Consider the following 18,374-nt stretch of genomic DNA (forward strand, 5'->3'; position numbering starts at 1 on the left):
CAAATAGGTAACATATTGGTAAATTTGTTGAAAAGGAAGAATACTTATCCCTTCCAGCAACAAGTAGCAGCTTGCTTGCTTGCTTGCTACTAAGTTCTCCACAGCGGAAGGCTGTGGTCCGCTTCCTTCAAGATCACCCCAAAGATGCAGTCATTGAGCTGTTGCAGTTCATTAAGCCTACGTTAAATTAATCATAGTGACAAAGTATCAAAAGGCAGGTGTGTTCGTCTATTGTGGCATTGCAAAGACCAACAGAATCTATGTGGCAGAAGCTTTTGCGGGCCATGGCCTGCTCCAGCAGATGTGTGAAATGTTATCCTCAGTTGGTAGATTGTTCATGAAAGCTTTTATTATTCCATTAGCCTTTAAGATGCCACCAGACTTTATTTTTAAAATTAATTAGTTTAAAAGCCAGCCTAAATCAAATATTTTAAAAATGAAAGTTTAATTAGAAGAGAGACTTTGACGCAAGCTACCCACGTCCAAGTGACTGACAAGGCACTTCCAACAAAAAGTCATTGTCCAAATTGCCCAAAAAAATTCAGCCAAGGCCACAAAGGAAGCAGAGCACAAGGTAATGCAATAACAGCTTGGCAACCGTCTGGTGGAAGTCCCAGAGGGACCCTTAGCTGAGACTTCATGTGGCCAGAAGCCACAGGATTCTAGAAAATCTCACACTGATGAATCTCTCAGCAAAGGCAACACTTGCCTTGCCTATGTCTAAAAGGGTTCACATTTCATTTAAGTGCCAAGAACAACCCAACTAATTTGTTTGTGAGCACCTCACACTACTGCAACACTAATGAAGTAGTGGGTAAAGGCATGGTAGTCCCTTAGATGGCACAACAATAATCCCTTGTAAAAGCAGATGGTGGGAGTAGATTACCCATACTTTTAAAACTTTGACGCTTACTCTCATCTCAGTACCTTCTCAACACCCATTAACTACTATTAAGGCTGATTTCAGGCTTGAATGGGCTATTTAAAAAATAACTAGAATTTGGTTTTTAAACCTTACAAAATAATATTCAGGGTAAACACATTTAAATTAATGGACTGTTGTATTGGTGGTCTGCATGCAAAGAAAATGCATTGTATGTGGGACTGCTTTTGAAAGTGTCCAGCAGCTGTAGCTTGTTCAAAATGTGGCAGCCAGGTAGCTGATTAACCTCACTGTTGAAATTGCTGCACCAGCTCTCTTATTTGTTTCCAGGCTAACTGAATAGGCTGGTTATGTGTGACCTTTAAAGTCTTCTGATTTATGAGCAAGATATCTGAAGAACCTCCTTCTCTCCATATGTGAGCCTGCCTGGCTCATTAAGATCATCGACAGAGGGACCCTCTTGTCTGCTCCAAGTCCACATTTCTTTGTTGTTGTTGTGCCTAGACTCAGAACTCCCTGCCTAGGGAGCACTCATCAGCCTTCCGCTGCTGTGTCAATACCTTTTTCCAAGGATGGGTCGTACAGCTCTGCCTTATTAAACTCGTACAAATCTATTCCATTGTTATTGCTGCCGTTTTTTAGAATCACAGAGTTGGAGGGGACCCCAAAGATCATCTAGCCCAACACCCTGCAATGCAGGAATATGTAGCTGCCCTTTCAGGGATCAAACCTGCAACCGCAGCATTATTAGAGCCACACTCCCAACTGAGCTATTCTAAGTGGTTCATTGTTAATGGTGTTTTTTGTTTGTGGCATTTTATTATTCTGTTAACTGCCTTAGCCTGTACAAGGAAAGACAGACTATAAGATATACTTATATCCCACTGATTGCTCCCTACCATCTATTTACAGCAATAACTACTGTTTCAGAGACCTTAGAACTAGCTACTCTTCAAATATCTGCAAATACTGTACTGGAAATTCCAACTGAAGTTCCTGTTCACCTTTTACTGGTCTCAAAGCCCTACCAGATCATTTAATTTAAGCATAGACCGGTCTTTGCCTGCTTGGTACCCTCAGATGTTTGGACTACAACTCCCATCAGCCCCAGCATTAGCACTGACACTCCTTCAGTAGGAGGAACAGAGTAGGCTCATGCAAGCAAGAAGACTGAAGTTGAAAAGTGTCCCCAGCACAGTTTTCACGGCTGTTACACTGAGCATAACTAATTATGCTTTTGCTTTTAGTAATGTCTTGCTCTGGCTTTCCTTTGCAAAGTCTTGCTATGAAACGAGATTTTTCATACATCTGAGCTAGAGGGAGGAATTTTTTTCCTCGGTCAGCATTTTCATTGTACAAGTCCACCTGGATTGGCTCCCTCCTACTAAGAACTGCAACATCTGTAACTGCTTTGAGATAAGCCATTTGCTTCATTTTTTAAAAAGTGAACAGAACTTTTAAAAAGAGCTCAGTTAGCAGGAATCCCAAAGGACTATGCTATGATAGTTCAGTTGGTAGAGCATGAGACAGGGTTAAAGCGCCAGAAAAGATTCCTGCATTGCAAGCAGCTGGATTACATGAGCCCCATGAGCCCTTCCAAATCTACAATTCAATATTCTATTATGGTTAGAATATCAGGAGATACAACAACATGGATGCCAAGCAGCTCCCTCCCTCCTGTCCCCTAATACTACCCCCTCACCAGTAAGATATACTTCTTGGCTTGACATTAGTTACATACATTTACTCTTACTGTGGTTTAAATATGAACCCCATGGGTTCAGCACACAGCAGTTGTCAGTCAGTGGAACTGAAAGCATGCAAGTATACTATCTGGACTCCTTCCTTCAATCAACCCAGAGTCTTTGGCCAATGAGAAGCAGACCTGATCAACATCATAGTGCAGATCCAAGACAACCCCAGCACCCTGAACTACAAAGAATAATCATGCAGGAACCAACAGGCAGCTGAAGTCTACTAAACCTATTGGCAACCTACAGCATAATTGGAGAGCATGAATTGTGCAGAAAGAGACATACAAAGCAAACTATTCTAGATGGCCCAATCAAGCTAAACCAGTCACAGTGTTACGGGGAAAGAGAGAAAACCCAAAGTCATTAGCATCTACCGTAATTCTGCTAAAAAGATAGAAAAGCTGGCCATACCTTTCATGACTGGAGCTGCTTTTTCAAAATGATTTAGAAACATTAGCTAGTGGCAGCCTGCATGTTAGCAGGTATAGACAGATATTCACATGTAGATCCAGGTTCACATACATAACCTGTTTTGAAATATTAGCACTAGCTGTCAATTGGATTTAATCTGATTTTGTCAGAGAACATCTTCTCTCATACAAATCCACCAGTACATAAGATATTCTAATGAATTCCACTGCACGAGGCTAACATCCACTAGAAGTAGGACCTCCCCTGTTGCAGACCCAATTTTGTGGATCCTCTACCAAGAAAACACCACAAAATATCTTCCCTGCTAACTAACCAACACTTTTGCTTCAACTGGCCTTTGATCATTATATGACTTTGCTCCTGTGCTGTCTTCATCTTGCTCATAGATTGCATTTTATGAGTTTCACTGTTATCCTAGTTTGTGAACTGCTTTTCAAAATACAAATATTATTTAATTGTGTATAAATGTTTAATAAATTTAAGCCAACACAAGGGGAAAGCCTCTTGCTGAGTTCTGCTGAGCACAGTAACCACAAATTTGTCAAGTAAGTAGCAGCTATGTCTTAACAAGTGGTTGCATATCATGCCTGTCAGCTGCCATCTTACTGGAGAAACTGTCAATATATCTAACTAACTCAGAAATGACCAATCTTGTCCTGTTCAACACCTCTGCACAGCACACTTTGTACAGAAGACAGTGGATCCATCAATCACTGAATAGCGCCCAAATAGTCATGACAACCTGCACCACACACTCAACAAAAGGTCCATGCAACTGCATCCTCCAGCAAAAAAGGAGAGACATTAGTAGTCAATACTTTCACTTTGGAAGATACTTGGATTCTCAACTCATTCATTAGCTGGAATTGTGAGGATACACAATCATATCACTATATTCCTCAAACAAAAACCCTCAAATCCAAACAACCACACATATCATTAAGATTTGTTGCGAGTTATAAAATCCCTGTGCATAGACATACTCAGTATTGCACTGTTCTGCCTGCTCAACCTTTGCAGCTTTCCTAATTGACTGCATTTTGAATTCCTTCTTCAAGAGCATGTGAAATTATTGTGGTCAGAATATCAATGTCATTAGTAAGCCAAAGGCAACGGTAACATTAACATTTGACAGGTTTGTTGTTCTGACCACAATGGCAGTAATGTTGAAAGTTATGGCAGTAATGTTGAAAGCATCTATGCACTTGTTCAGTTTGCAACATGTATTACTTTTGCATCAGTTTGCAGTAATACATGATGCACTCCCCCCCCCGTTGTCATTTATATAATCAAAGTTTGAGGATCATCTTGCATACCTCACATCTTAGCCATCAAGCAATTGTGCTCTCCTCTTTACTGTTGGTGGCTGCATGTTTATACATGAGAGCAATCTGTCTACAGTCAAGTATGATCTCCACCGTGCATCAAAGGTGAAAACATTCCCCCCCCCCCATTATTATAAGGTAGGTCTGGGAAAACTCCTGGTCTGAAATATTGCTGCTGCCAGTCAGTATGGACAAGACTGAGCTAGATCAAGGAGCTTCCTTTGTGACTTAACCTGCACATTTACCAAAGGTACTCTCATTTGGAAACTTGCTTAGATGGACACCAAAGTGCTTCTACAAATACAATACAGATGCTGGCATTTAATATATTCTCATTTGCCTTTTTAAAAAAAGATGTCTTTTGAAAGTCTTTAAGAGCAAAATAATAGTGAAAAGGCCACAATGTCCATTTTGCATCTGGAGGCAGCAGCACAACACATGACAGCATATTGGGTTAGACATATTAATAGATCAAACAGTTCAAGAATTGCAAGCCAACACTCAAAAGTTTTTGACTGTGCACAGGCACACAAGGAATCACCAGGGGAAAAAGGGGGGGAAAAGCCCACCTTGTTTGTACCCGTTTTCCAGGTCCTGCATTCCACACTCTAATTCTAGCTGCCCTTTGCACCTACACTTTGAATTCGTTCTTCATGTATATGGGCAAACAGCATTATTCTACACATCATCATACTAGAGTCTATCCAAAGTCACAATGGGGCTTTGACATGATTTTCTTACTGTGCCAGCTGCAGGAAAAACGCTGAAAATAGAGATGCCCTTGTATATAGTCTTCATAGACCTGAAAAAGGTTTTGACCTCGTCAGCCAAAAAGGACTCTTCACACTGCTCAACAAGATAGGATGCCCACCTAAGCTTCAGAAGAAGATTGTGTCCTTCCACAAGAACATGAGCAGCACCATCCAATATGACTGCTCACTCTCAGACACCTTCCCTATAAAAGGTAAAGGTAAAGGTACCCCTGCCCGTACGGGCCAGTCTTGACAGACTCTGGGGTTGTGCGCCCATCTCACTTAAGAGGCCAGGGGCCAGCGCTGTCCGGAGACACTTCCGGGTCACGTGGCCAGCGTGACAAAGCTGCATCTGGTGAGCCAACGCAGCACACGGAAACGCCGTTTACCTTCCCGCCAGTAAGCGGTCCCTATTTATCTACTTGCACCTGGGGGTGCTTTCGAACTGCTAGGTTGGCAGGTGCTGGGACCGAGCAACGGGAGCGCACCCCGCCGCGGGGATTCGAACCACCGACCTTTCGATCGGCAAGCCCTAGGCACTGAGGCTTTAACCCACAGCGCCACCCGCGTCCCACCTTCCCTATAATAAGGCCTAAATTTTCATATTTTTCTTCCAACCAATGTTTACAGCAGATGAGCCCCCAAAACACACATTTGTCTGTAAATGCATGGGCTTATACCAGTACTATTAGAAATCTGTCATTTGACTGAGCATCACAGTATGGTTCAGATCATTGGTTTGGTTACACAGCTGCTAAACAGGGCCAGTGCAGGCTTACAGATATGGAGATAATCCAAACTAGCCCAGTAGTTGCCACATTCAAGCTTCTCAGTGAATATTCATTCCTTAATGGAAGGTTCAGCTGTGTCAATATTGGTTAATTGAAGACACAGATCAGTGAACAATAAATTATAGCTCTGATGATGAGAAGGTAATGCAAAAGGGTAGAACAGTTTACAGCCTGGTTCCATTTATTCTCCCTAAGGCAAAAGGGCGCCAGGATGCAATGCCACCCTGCAGAGTCACACACATACCCAAATAAATGTATTATGTCTCTTAACTTTATGAGAGAATCTCTCTTACTCTCTTTGGTGGAACTAAAGTTTAACACACATACAGTACACAAATGCAACATTTCATGCCATCTTTAAGCTGGACTCCTTGCTCCCCTCATCCTACATTCCAGAAATAGCTAATACAATTTTCTGCCTCCTGCCTCAGTGCTAACATAGAACTATGAACTGACTCAGAGAACAAAAGCAGCAGGACCTTTGCTCTCACACATATGAGGATTTCTCCACAAAGGACATTAACACAGCACAGGGCAGAATCAGAACACCCAGCAGTTATCCTACATGTAAATTAGGTGAGAATCTCCTCCCCATTCATCTCAGATAGCCTTTTCCTCCCTCTTTACATAATCACTACAAAATGAGTTATTTCCATATCATCTGGGCCCTTTTCAGCATTGCTTGTTTCCATTAAAATGTTTTCTATAAAACAATATGTATTTAATTCTGAAAAGATCAGAAACTTTGGGTTTCACAAAAGTTGATACATAGACTTTAGGGACATCAAATACCAGGGAGATTTTTCTTTAAACTAAAATGGAAACTTGCAAAGTATGCTCAACACCAGATCTGAGATAGGAGATACATATTTACTTGACACAAGACAGGCTAAGCATCTGCCAGCAAAAGCCTACCCACTTAAGATCACCATGTGCCCAAAATTACTTGCTTCTTTGTTCTAGTTCAAATACAGTGGCACCTTGGGTTACAGACACTTCAGGTTACAGAACCCAGAAATAGCACCTCGGGTTAAGAACTTTGCTTCAGGATGAGAACAAAAATCGTGCGGCAGCGGCATGGTGGCAGCAGGAGGCCCCATTAGCTAAAGTGGTACCTCAGGTTAAGAACAGTTTCAGGTTAAGAACAGACCTCCAGAACAAATTAAGTTCTTAACCCGAGGTACCACTGTAAATGTTTTAATACCAGATCTAACCTAAGAAAGAGAATAATGCATTGAGTCAAAGAGAAAACAGAGATCTACAAGAAATCCCTCAAGAAAGGTCTAGGCCTCTGCTCCACCTGCAAGGTCACAAAACAAAACTAATAGGCAAAACTATCAATTTGAAACTAAGTCCCCCCTAGCCTTAACTCTGCAACCTTAACTCAACTCTGTTGAGTAGAAGAGTACAGAAGGCAATGGTGAGAAAGGCAGGGAGGAAGAATAGGGGGACGAGAAGGAAGCAGCAGAGAGGGTCACGGGGTTGGGTAGAGTCATCGGGTACCATGGAGGACATTAACTCCAATGTGAACCCGATGCCCAAGTGCAGGAGGTGGAGAAGCAGCTGGAGAAGCAGAGCAAGCAGCTCCACATCCACAGTGCCAGTGGAGCTCCAGGCGGCAGCCCTAAAAGGTTTCTTGGCTGACTTTGCTGCCATCCCCTGCCACCACCAGGAGCAACTGTCTGCTGCAGGGCTTGCCCAAACAAGGCCAGGCCCAAGCATCCTCTGTTGAGCGAAAACAGCACAACAGGAAGCAGCCTAGTGCCAGCAGACAATTCAGCAGTAGAGGGAGTCAAGGAGAATACAAGCCTCCTGGATGAAGTGGAGCCACTGGAGGCTGAGGAGCTGGAGCAGCTGGCCAGGTGAGGAGATTCACCTGGTTCACAGTACCAAAAGGTATGCCTCTTTTGTGCTGTGTAAGCCAGGTGATCTATGGGACACTGCTACCCCACAGATCAGCTGATTTGTGCAGCAGGCTTGCTGCTCTGCAGACCAACTGATTGCTCATGCCAGCCAGCCAGATGGAGATGTTAGGCACCAATCCTGGCACCCGGACATCTTCATTGCCTCACAAAAGGCCAGCTGCCTGTCTTAAAATGCAACTAGCACCTAGCTAATTTTGAACGCTGCTTATACCTTCAACATTCTCATTCTAGTTCTCTTGTGCTGTTGCTAAAACCACAAATATCCTACTCACCAACTCCAAGCCACAATGTCAGGCAGGTGACAGCTACCATTTTTTAAACAGATACCCCGTAGCATTTGCACATACAAAAATAGTGGCAATGTTGGCAGCTTAAGAGTTTTCTTATTAAGCCATGTAAATTCTTCTAAGGAAATCTATAAAAATTTCTAAAGAAATTAATAAAGACACTCTGGGGACCCCTGCCATGACAAATCCCACTTTGCCAGAGTTACGATTGGGAAGAACATAGAGATCACTTCCAACCACAACCACCTATCCCAAGAAAGTGAATCAGCTTCACCACCAACACACTGAAGGCCATGAAGACCAAGGACACAGAATGTTGAGAAACAACCTTTCTTATCCCACTTGTTCTCAGCCTGCATATGAATAATTTCTAACAGGCACAACTGTTCTAAGAAATCATGTGCACCTAGTAAAAGTTTGGTTAAGGAAGAACACTATTTCTCTGTACAATTCCTGCACAAAGGTGGAATCCAAATCCGTTACTTTTACTGCGTTTCCCTGAAGTATCTGTTCAGCTCAGATTCCGTGGAACCTGCAACATACTGAGGGGAAAAACAAGTACAATGAGTTTTCTAGAAGATTCATTCAGAGCATGAAAGCAAACACAGTTTTAACACAGTTCAAACTAGATAAGTGAAAAGGAATAGAACTGCCAGAGCATTCAAGGAACAGCAGTTAAAACACAAGCATGACTCATCACCACAGCAATCTATTACTCTGTGGTTAGAGAGATGCAGGGGTGGGGATTATCTACCTTAACTAATCAAACTGCAGTGCAGGGGCCTAGAGAAGAAGACCACTCTAATCAGCTTCCCTTCCTCCAAAGGCTTAAGACACATCCTCAGAGTACATCAATCCCTATTTGCTTCAGTTCATGCTTCTTACTCAAGCTATACAAGTGTGAACATGAGAATCTTGTCCAGACTCTGCTGGAAATAGGTAAACTACCTGCTTACTACATTTTTATTAGCAACTACCCATTAATGAGCCTTAACTAATGAGTTAAACAGCTATACTAACTGCTTAATGACTGAAACTCTTCTAGTGACACTGCTGCAAATCTCCAGGCACCATCTGCTCACTTAAATTTTCATACTGACAGGAAGTTATCATGCCTGTCTTATTGCAAAAGGCACAGGCAAAAGAATATAGGCATTCAAAACATTTTACAATGACACAACAGTTAAATATGATATCAATTCAAGAACAGTTAAACACGATATCAATTCAAGAACACCAGGCACACGTGCAAACACTTGCTGGAATCCCCTATTAAACATATACATACATAAAGTTTTCCATGTAGCTTTTTTTAGACATACCATCTTGGCACAACAGCCAGGCTGGGATCAGCAGCCATTTGGCTCTACCTCCCACACCCCTGAACTGTCTCCTACATACCACCTCTCTGCATGAAACTTCATTATGTACCATTATGAAAGCTCTGGCACTTGAATTTGCTTATTTTCTTCTTTCTTCCTCATTATTTTTCTTTTTTGTATCATATTGGATCATAAGCCATTTTTAAAAAACTGTCAACTACTTTGAGTGGTTGGTTTAGCCATCCAACCCCAAACACTCACCAAGCTACAAAAGCAACAGTGGCAGGAAAATAAACCAAGCTCTGGAAAAGCGAGTCATGACTTGTTTGCTCATCTATGAGACAACTCTTAAACAAACTGTAACTTAGTGTTATGTAGGAAGGCAGTAACAACAGTCTTTGGTTTTTTTGTAATTAGCATAAGTATCCAACTCATTGATGCTTTTCTTTGTTATTCTTACAATGTTAATGCTTTAAAAGTCTTGATCAACACATAATTGGTTAGTTCACTAAAGCAGTCACATTCCAATTTGTAACAACATATGTAGGTTTACTTTTAAACCCAGAAAAGTTATTGCAATATGCAAGAGGCATAATAGCACATTTTAGCACAGAGAAGAGTGGCAGGGGACAGAAGACAAAACTCTGCTAATTTATCATTAATGCAATGCTCTGCTCCTAATCTACCCAAGGACAGCAATCCTGTTGAGCACTGATGTTTTGTTACTCCATCCCCTTCTGGGATAAAGGTGGTATTTACAAGTCATCCACTCTACCCATAACTTCATGGACACAAATGAAGTCAAGGGTTTCAGGCTCAGCAGGTTCATTAAACTAAGATCAAATAGTGACCTACAAATTGTTGTCATCAACAACTTTGTTACTGCAAATTACTTTAAGCTAAACTAACTGAGAATCACTGCAAAATATTCACCTTTTTTCTTGAAGTTACATGACACTTGCAAATTTTACTAACATTCTATTTTCACATTCACCTTTCATCAGTTCATTGTCCATCTGGTAACAAGACTTACACATATATGTCTATTCAGAAGTAAGTCTCGTTGAGGACTTACTGGGGCAGCAGTCGCCACACTTACCTGAATGAAGTGGGACCTAAAAGAAGGACCTGCCTTCTTTTAAGGGCAAGTGTATTATAATGGTTAGAGTGTTGAACTATGACGTGGGAGACCAGAGTTCAAATCCCTACTCGGCCATGAATTTCATTGGGTGACCTTGGGCCAGTCACTGTATCTCAGTCTAACCTACCTCACAAATTGATTGTGTGGATAAGTTGGGGAGGGAAAACTATGTGCACCACGAACTTCTTGGGGGAGAAAGGTGGGCTATAAAGCGTAATCAATAAAAAATAAAAAAATGATTTGAGCTTGTTTTATCTTTCTCTTTGGACAATTGTTTCTCAGTATAAATAAATATGTACAACTAATTTAAGACAAAACATGCCAGACTCAATGTTCAAGATGCTTTGCAGTCCAGAGGTACATGCCAATAGCATGGGTAATGTTTCTAATGGACTAATAAATTTTCTGGGCACTTTTCTGAAAGGTTCTGTTACTTATTGACAGAAGTGGGCAAAAAAAGCACTCTGTTCCACAAGAAGATACAAGACAGCATCCAAGCAAAAGGCACACTGACCCAGCTCACACTTAACACTTTTTGGTCCGTGTTCTTGGAACAAGCAATGAGCAAGAGCATTCCTTCCCCCATCTCCTCCTCTCTCATTCCCAGCTGCAAAACAGAGTTTTTCTGGTTTGTTAAAACCAGTCTTCCTGTTGCAATGTAATGGAGAAACTGTGATTTAACAAAACAGTCTCCACTGGAGGTTGTGATAAGGAAGCACTTATTTAAGTTTGTTGCTCTTTTCCACTCCAGCAAGCTATACTTTATTGGACCAGGAACATTACACCCGAACCCAGAGAACACTCTTTGATTACGTGGCTTATACATTTTCTAAATAAACTAGGTCAGTATGTGGCAATCCAAATACTTCAAATTCCAGACAAAGCATGATCCTGCACACCACAGAATGGCAGCTCTATGAAGATAACAGATGTTGTCAAAACCAGTCTACACCCATCACAAATATTACACATATTAGGTTATCTGCTGAATTTAAAGCAACTTGACAGCTCTTAACACACACAAATCAGATAGCAGCACGAGAAACGCTTAGCCTAAAAAACTGAACCCTCTGGGTGACATTCCAATTCAACAGAATTTGATGATGCGAACAGCGTTCGAAACTCCCATTGTTCTAGATATGTTTTGCAAAATGGAATTTCATTAGCGTGAGCAATTTTTGAGCTCTGGGTGCAGTACTGCTCCTAAGATTTCAGATTAAAACTGCAGAGTAGAAAGAAAGGAGGACCTTTTTCTGCCTCCCCACTTCCAGCCACTCTCTAAAGACTGGAGAAGAGACCCTCTTAAGAATATTAGGGGGACAGGCAGGGGAAGCATGGCTTTGTTTTTTGCAGTCTTCAGATGAGGACTCGACCATGTGAAAAATGAATATAAGATTTTAGCTGCAGTTCATTCATTTTCAGCTTTGTACTGTTATTAAAAAAGTGTGCCTAGACATTCCGTTGTTGCGCCAAAAACCTAGGTTTAAGGTGCCATTTAGCTTCTAGCTTTCATATCTCAGTTTCTAACAGTGGATGCAAATGCATCTATACCTCCAGGCTCTAAATGGAATAGGCAAAAGGGAAGGACAGCCCTCCAAGGAATCCAAGCAGAAGTGTCACCTCTTGTCAAACAAGCAGTATCTTTATTCGCTCTAAAAGCTCTTGTAAACCATAGAAGAGGCAGTATCATCCAACAGAAATCAGAGCTATATCTCAATGTCCTGAATGAACTAATAGGCTTCTGCCATACCACTACATCTCCAACTCAAGTCTGCTTACATTAATTTCTCACTGCTACATTACCTATTGGATTTTTAACTGATGATACAAGACAAGAAAGTGAGAAAGGAATGTAACATTTTAAATGTTTTTATGTCATAGATAAAGGGTTCCTAGTCCCCACCCCTTAAATTAAGGGGTATGAAATTAAAATGATTACAGCACAACCCAGTTGAAAGTCCCAGTTAGTTCAATGGGCCTTAGACACAGTCATGTATATACAGCATAGGATTGCTGTACAAATGATAAAATAATTTTGTACAATGTAGCACAGAGTGGGAACAATATAAACTGCAAAAATATGTTACTAAATTGAAGCTGCAATGTTTTACAAACTATGCACACCAATCTGGAGTAAGCATTACTGATTCAGTAGAATATACAGGTAAATCAGAAAATTGTAAATTTAAAAGAAAGGCAATTACTCAGATGTAGGAATCTGAAATCCCCAGTGTGATCATGTGGATGTAGTAACTCCATGTGTCTAACAATATTCAAAACTTTTCAAGTACATTTTAGTAACCCATGCAACCATTCTTTAAGGAAGGTGAGTATATCTCTATATTGCAGGTGGCTGCTGGTGAGTGTGTGGACATCCCTATAATATAATCAACAAATCACAGTATTAATTTAGCAACAAAATTGTCTATTTAGCTAAATTATGTACCCATTATCAGTACATAACATATTGTGACATACACGAGCAACCACTTTGACTCTGCACACCCCTCCAATGAAGGCTGCAGCACCCTCTAGAAGTTTTGACTGCGGAGAACTAGTGTTATGTCTGTGGCTAACGAAACTTTACTTCTTTGATACTGCTACATCTTAAAGCACATTCATTCAGAGAACTAAAGGGCACATCTGTACAATAAATACTCGACAAGTGTCAGCTACAATTAGTTAGGCATAATGACTAAGAGACTGAGCTATCAGTAATCAAATATCCCTAGTTCAATTCTCTCCTCTGGAATAACCTCACTAGGTGGCCTTAAACAAGCCAGTCTCTCAGCCTTAGTCACCTACTTCACCCCCACCACCACACTCTAACTGCTTTACAGAGGATAATAATACTGTAATATTACAAGGTTGTTGTAAGGATTACAAGTTAATAAATGTGAAGTGCTTTAAATACCTGAAAGCTCTACAAACATTGTAAGAAATAGGCCACAATCCAGAGAGGCATACACACCACATTCTGCATTATGCTTGTTCATGCTGAAGATATATTGACAATGAATGTCAACTCACAAAGTTCAGTTTGTGAACTGCACTCCAAGCAATGACACCAAGAGATAGGAAACCATCCAGACATAATTCATACTTGTTCAGGCACAGCACCTGCACACAGAGGGACAAATATGGGACCCTGTTTCCACTCCTCAGCATCAAAACAGTATGCTGGGCCATTAGATCAGTGGTTGTGCATGCTTCCTGTGTCTCAATCCAGCCCTGCAATGCATTCTTATTGCTTAAGTTCAAGCCAGGAACGATGTTGGAGGGATACACAAATGTGACACAGAACTCCTGACCCCTGCAATACTGCATATCACAAACCAAGGAAAGAGGGAATGAGTGGGAATGGTGATTTGTTCACATGGCCTTCACTTAGTTTGGCTCAGCCAGAAAGTGAAACACTTTCTGAATCCAGGAACTTACCCATCTATAAATGCAATGTTAAACAATGAATTCAAAAATTCAAATCCAATGTTAATGTCACAGCATCAGATGACTGTTAGGGCTCTTTATCTTTTAATTTAAATAAGTAAACAATCTCACTTTAAAGAACAAACTATGTTTCAGTCATTTATTTAGAAAAGTTTATAAACAGTTTAATCACAAAATAAGTGTTTTACATACTTTCATTAAAATATTGGTGGAGGGTTCACTTTTAAAATATATCCCCCCAAAATCTCACAACCAGCAACCTTTTCTGCTTGCAGCAAATTTCTATGCACATTTTCTCACCAGGGTTGGAAGGTTCAACTGATGTGCTCTTTCTTGGACTTCTCCCAGAATCAATTGCATTTTCAGAAGTGCCCAATGTAGCTCTAATGTGATGGGACAGTGTATCTGAGTACAGTGGTACCTCTGGTTAAGAACTTAATTTGTTCTGGAGGTCCTTTCTTAACTTGAGGTAAAGGTAAAGGTAAAGGTACCCCTGCCCGTACGGGCCAGTCTTGACAGACTCTGGGGTTGTGCGCCCATCTCACTTAAGAGGCCAGGGGCCAGCGCTGTCCGGAGACACTTCCGGGTCACGTGGCCAGCGTGACAAAGCTGCATCTGGTGAGCCAACGCAGCACACGGAAACGCCGTTTACCTTCCCGCCAGTAAGCGGTCCCTATTTATCTACTTGCACCTGGGGGTGCTTTCGAACTGCTAGGTTGGCAGGTGCTGGGACCGAGCAACGGGAGCGCACCCCGCCGCGGGGATTCGAACCACCGACCTTTCGATCGGCAAGCCCTAGGCACTGAGGCTTTAACCCACAGCGCCACCTGCGTCCCTTAACTTGAGGTACCACTTATCTAATGGGGCCTCTCGCTGTTTATGCGCTGCCACCACGTGATTTCTGTTCTCATCCTGAGGTAAAGATCTTAACCAGAGGTACTACTTCCAGGTTAGCGGAGTCTGTAACCCGAAGTGTTTGTAACCTGAGGTACCACTGTACAGTCTTTACAAGATTGTGGGAAACACTCCTGTACTGACTTAGGTTGCACTGGGATCTAGGGTTCTCAGGATGTCCAACTTAGAGCTTCCGAAAAATTACCCCACTTCTTATGAAAACACACAGAAATAGCCAGACAGAGACCTAAAATAAACTTGGTTAATTTCTACTCAGAGAAGGTATCTCAAAGAATGACAATGAGCAGTTGTTAAGTTATTTCTGAGACTTGTACATCCTATATTGAACCATAGAAACACAGATAAGAATTTCAAGTTAAACAGCCTATAGGACAGGCCATAAGGCAATGGTAAAGCATCTGTTTTGTGTGCTACAGTTTGCAAGGTCAGTCCTCAGCAACGCCAGGTAGGTCTGGAAATGTGTTCTATATGAAAACCTGCAAGACCCCACTGCCAGTCAATGTAGACACTACTGAGCTAGACAGAGCAATGATCTGACTCAGTATAAGGCAGCTTCCTCAGTTCCAATTTTTCTGCTTACAAGCAATAACTTGTGTAACAATCTAGTAACTCCAGCTAAACTTACAACAATTTCTATCAGCAGTAACTCTGAATTCATGCATTCCTGCCAAGCTAGCTAGTCTGAAGCTGGAAACAGATTGTCAACCTAAAGTTGCTTCAGGAATAGGCAGATTACATGCTGATATTGAAAACAGACCCACAAATGACCCAACACAAAATGCCATACTACCTATGGCAAGAGATCAATTACTTTTCCCATACGCGTCTCAAATTGCAAACTATTATTTGCTCTACAGCTGCTAAAGTGAACCTGTAGTTGACTTATGATTAAAAGCCACAAGTGTTACTAGCCTGACCGCACACACACCTACCTATATTAGTCATTTGTGGCACAGTGCGTGAAAGAAAAAGAAAGCTCTTGTATTTACAAAAGCCTCCCTCCATGGACAGCGGAGATTCTTGTCTCAAGCAGCCAGGTAAGGAGGCAGCCAGGTAAGGAGTTTTGCCAATCCTGAATTATAGGATCAAGCTGTCTACCTCTGTTGGAATAGAAATAGCAGGATTGATTCACTTTAACACAACTCAACCAGCCACGAGGGTGTGACCGAAAGACAATCCCTACTCAAAAAGTACCCAGCATAAGCTTTATCTTCAAGAACATCACAAGGGGGGGGGGAGAGACTATCATGATAAGTATATTCATCTGGGCCAATTCCCTGAAACAGCAACGTTTTCTTTTAAACTATGAATGCCATAAATTGGCAACACCGCTGTCGGCAGGCCTGCCTGAGCCAGAAAACGGGCTCTGCCCACAGAAGTGTCCTCGCTTTCCCGTGCAGCCCTTCGGCCTTTTCCCTTGAAAACAAGGATTTGCTCCTGCGCCAGAAGGGAAAGGGAGCTACTGGCGAAGGGGCTGCACTTGCTCCCTAACTCTTGGCAACCGAGGCCAGGAGGAGCTATGCATGCGCGCATGGTCCTGGCCGCAGACCTCCATCCTGGACGCCACTTCTTGGTTACACCGGAGAGTGACGGAGGACAGAGGTAAACCTGGGTCAGATGCAGGTTTCCTAAAATTGCCAGGAGAGGCTATGTGCATTGCTCTGCACCTGGGCTGGCCTCTCCCTGCAGCCGCCCGCCACAAAAAGTTGCTCCATGGGGGTCCACTGCCCCGAAGCCCTCCCCCGCCCTCCCTGGCCTCAGTTTCCCCACCAGCTAGGAGGGGCTCCCCGCCCCGCTCACCTCCCGCACGTCCTGCAGGCACTCGAGGACGGCCAGGTTGTTGGCCCAGCTGTGCTTGGGGCAGACGCGGGTCACGTCTTCGCGGCACACCGGCTCGTCCGCCAGCTTCCAGCCGCCTCCCGCCGAGGAGCCCCCGCGGGGCAGACGGCCACCCCCAGCTCCGCCTCCGCCGCCACCCGGGAGTGCTCCCAGCCCCAACTGAGGCAGCGGCTGGCCCCCCAATCCCCCTACGGCCGCCGGCTGCTGCCCCGGAAACCCCTGGGCGGCCCCGACCGCCGCTGCCCCGCCTTGCTGCTGTGCCCGGGCTGACCCGAGAGCCACGAGCAGCCAGAGGAAAGGGGCGGCGAGGAGAGGGCCCGGCCCGCGTCTCCGGGCCGGGACACGTCCGCACGGCGCCATCTTGGATGCGACTCCTCTCCTCAGCTCCGCTCGGCCCGGCCCGGCCTCGCTGCCTTAGGCCCCGCCCGCCGCAGCCTGCGCGCGCAACGCCAACGGCACTGGCAGTCACGCCCACCGCCTCTCGGAGTGCGTAAGGACGGCGGCGACGTCGCCGCGGCGAGCAGAGCGAGGCAGGTGACGTCACCACCTAGCCAGAGGAAAGGGTTGGTTGTCGGAGAGCGGCGCGACACCTACTGGCAGGTCTTTCAGGGAAAAGAACTGGAATGGCGCTTTCCTCTGTCGCCTCTCTCTCTCCTCATACACCCCGACCCTCTAACTTTCCCCTAAAGTTATTCTAATTTTTAGGAAAATATTTCTTGCCCATAACAGCAAGACCACATATTTTTATCAAGTTAAGATTACTGTATATAGTGTGTGTGTGTGTACACAGTAATCTTATTTTCTGTGCAAGCAGAACTGTGTGCCCAGCAAATTGCCTAAGGCTCAATGGAACTTCCTTCTTATCTGTACTTTAAGTGCCGTGGGAGTAGTTTTTGCACACTTTCTTTGCTCACAAGTCTGGCAAATGCCATAACCTGTGGCTAATGCAGCAAACACCTTCCCAGTCAGGATGAATATGATTCTGCAAAGGTTGGCCATTCTATACTACTTCTAAAAAATCATATTCTATTAGTTTTTGTGTTGGTTTTAACGGCTTTTAGTTGTTTTACTCTATTTTGTATGCTACCTTGCTATATAGAGCTAGTGTATTTAGTCTCAGACCAGGGTTGAAATCCCCAGTCACCAAGGAAGCTCAGATGGCAATCTTGAACATTCACTCTCAGCCTAACCTACTTCAGGGAGATGTTGTGAGGATAAAATTTAGAGGGGAAGAACTATGTAGACCACCATGAGCGTGTAGAAAAATGTGGGATATAAACACACATAATAATAATAAATAACAGGAACACAATAGTAGTCATAGTAATAGTAAATGTTATCCCGTCTACCTGAGTTCTCTACATAGGTAACGATACTGAAGCCACCCACACATTACAGAGAAAGGAAAGAACATGGTGTTACTGCAGGTCCTACCCTTGTTGTTGGTAAATTTTATTATTTGAGATTAAACTATCTTTATTTGTAAGTAAGCCTCTTTGAAGCTTAGGCCAGCAGTTATGCTTTAGAAACTCAGCAACACAAATACTGAGCTGAATTCCTG

General features: G+C 43.0%; 1 protein-coding gene across 2 annotated transcripts in view; it reads right to left on the reverse strand.

The window, feature by feature from the left end:
* Window positions 1-17,225, reverse strand: part of GLG1 (golgi glycoprotein 1) — a 63,678-nt gene extending 46,453 nt beyond the window's left edge. Inside the window, exon 1 of one of the 2 annotated variants that reach the window (XM_081922778.1) lies at window positions 16,775-17,225. In XM_081922778.1, coding sequence (XP_081778904.1) covers window positions 16,775-17,173 — 399 coding nt within the window. In that variant the 5' untranslated portion in view covers window positions 17,174-17,225. The remainder of the gene's footprint in view (window positions 1-16,774) is intronic. The other variant, XM_081922779.1, reaches the window with a different exon arrangement.
* Window positions 17,226-18,374: the final 1,149 nt, after the last annotated feature.

This window comes from Podarcis melisellensis (genome assembly GCF_964234715.1).
Source record: "Podarcis melisellensis genome assembly, chromosome: 8".
In the NCBI taxonomy this organism is placed as follows: domain Eukaryota; kingdom Metazoa; phylum Chordata; class Lepidosauria; order Squamata; family Lacertidae; genus Podarcis; species Podarcis melisellensis.